The following is an 818-nucleotide window of genomic DNA, read 5'->3' as shown; positions in this document are numbered from 1 at the left end:
ATTGTACTAATCTAACAAATTTACGTTTTGCTTCACCACAGTCCCACGGATCGCAGGATTTGTACCCGACGATGCTTAAGAACCAGTTCGAGTTTTCGGCCGATGAAGTCACTGTAACGCAGGTGGTCGCTAACCTCGGCGCTATCACCGGCGGCACACTGGTTGGATACTACTCGCAGATTTTCGGCCGTCGTCTGAGTATTATCACAATGGCATTCGTCGGCGCAGCGCTGCTGTACCCGTACAGCTACACGGACAACACTAAGGTCATGATCGCTGCCTTCTTCGAGCAGTTCTGCGTACAGGGCGCGTGGGGCGTCGTGCCGATCCACCTCATGGAGCTATCACCTCCGTCGTACAGCACGCTTATTGTCGGAACCTCGTACCAGTTGGGTAACCTGATTTCATCGGCATCGTCGACCATCGAGGCTCGTCTTGGCGAGAACTATCCACTGCCGCCGACTGATGAGGGCGTAAGCCGCTACGAGTACGGAAAGGTCATCTGCATCTTCATGGCCGTGGTGTACGCGTACTTGGTGTTGCTTACATTCCTTGGGCCCGAGGCTCGTGGCAAGGAATTCGATGTCGCTCACGATCGCGACCTGGAAGAGGCCGCTCAGATGAACCAGGAGGATCTTGACAAGATCCTACACAATGACGCGGAGCACGACAAGACTACCAAGCAAGGCTAAGCTGGCTATAAAGGTGCATAATGGATCGACGCGTTCGTCAGCGTTCTCCGGTGCTCGAGTTTGGCAATCACCGTACTGTTACGCAGCTAAATGTAGTTAATCTTGCAATTTGACGTACAAATCTCT

At 53.1% G+C, this 818-nt stretch overlaps 1 protein-coding gene across 1 annotated transcript; it reads left to right on the top strand.

Moving 5' to 3' along the window:
- Positions 1–48: 48 nt before the first annotated feature.
- Positions 49–818, top strand: PPTG_20073 (hypothetical protein). The gene has a single exon (XM_008918717.1). The coding sequence runs from the start codon at positions 72–74 to the stop codon at positions 690–692; it is 621 nt and encodes a 206-aa protein (XP_008916965.1). The 5' UTR covers positions 49–71; the 3' UTR covers positions 693–818.

This window comes from Phytophthora parasitica (assembly GCF_000247585.1).
Source record: "Phytophthora parasitica INRA-310 unplaced genomic scaffold supercont2.276, whole genome shotgun sequence".
Classification (NCBI taxonomy): domain Eukaryota; phylum Oomycota; class Peronosporomycetes; order Peronosporales; family Peronosporaceae; genus Phytophthora; species Phytophthora nicotianae.
Note: the sequence above shows the minus strand (reverse complement) of the source record. Positions and strands in the feature narration are given on the sequence as shown.

Excerpts from the sequence above, each read along its gene's own strand:
- PPTG_20073 (XM_008918717.1), top strand. The coding sequence starts at position 72 with ATGCTTAAGAACCAGTTCGAGTTTTCGGCCGATGAAGTCACTGTAACG.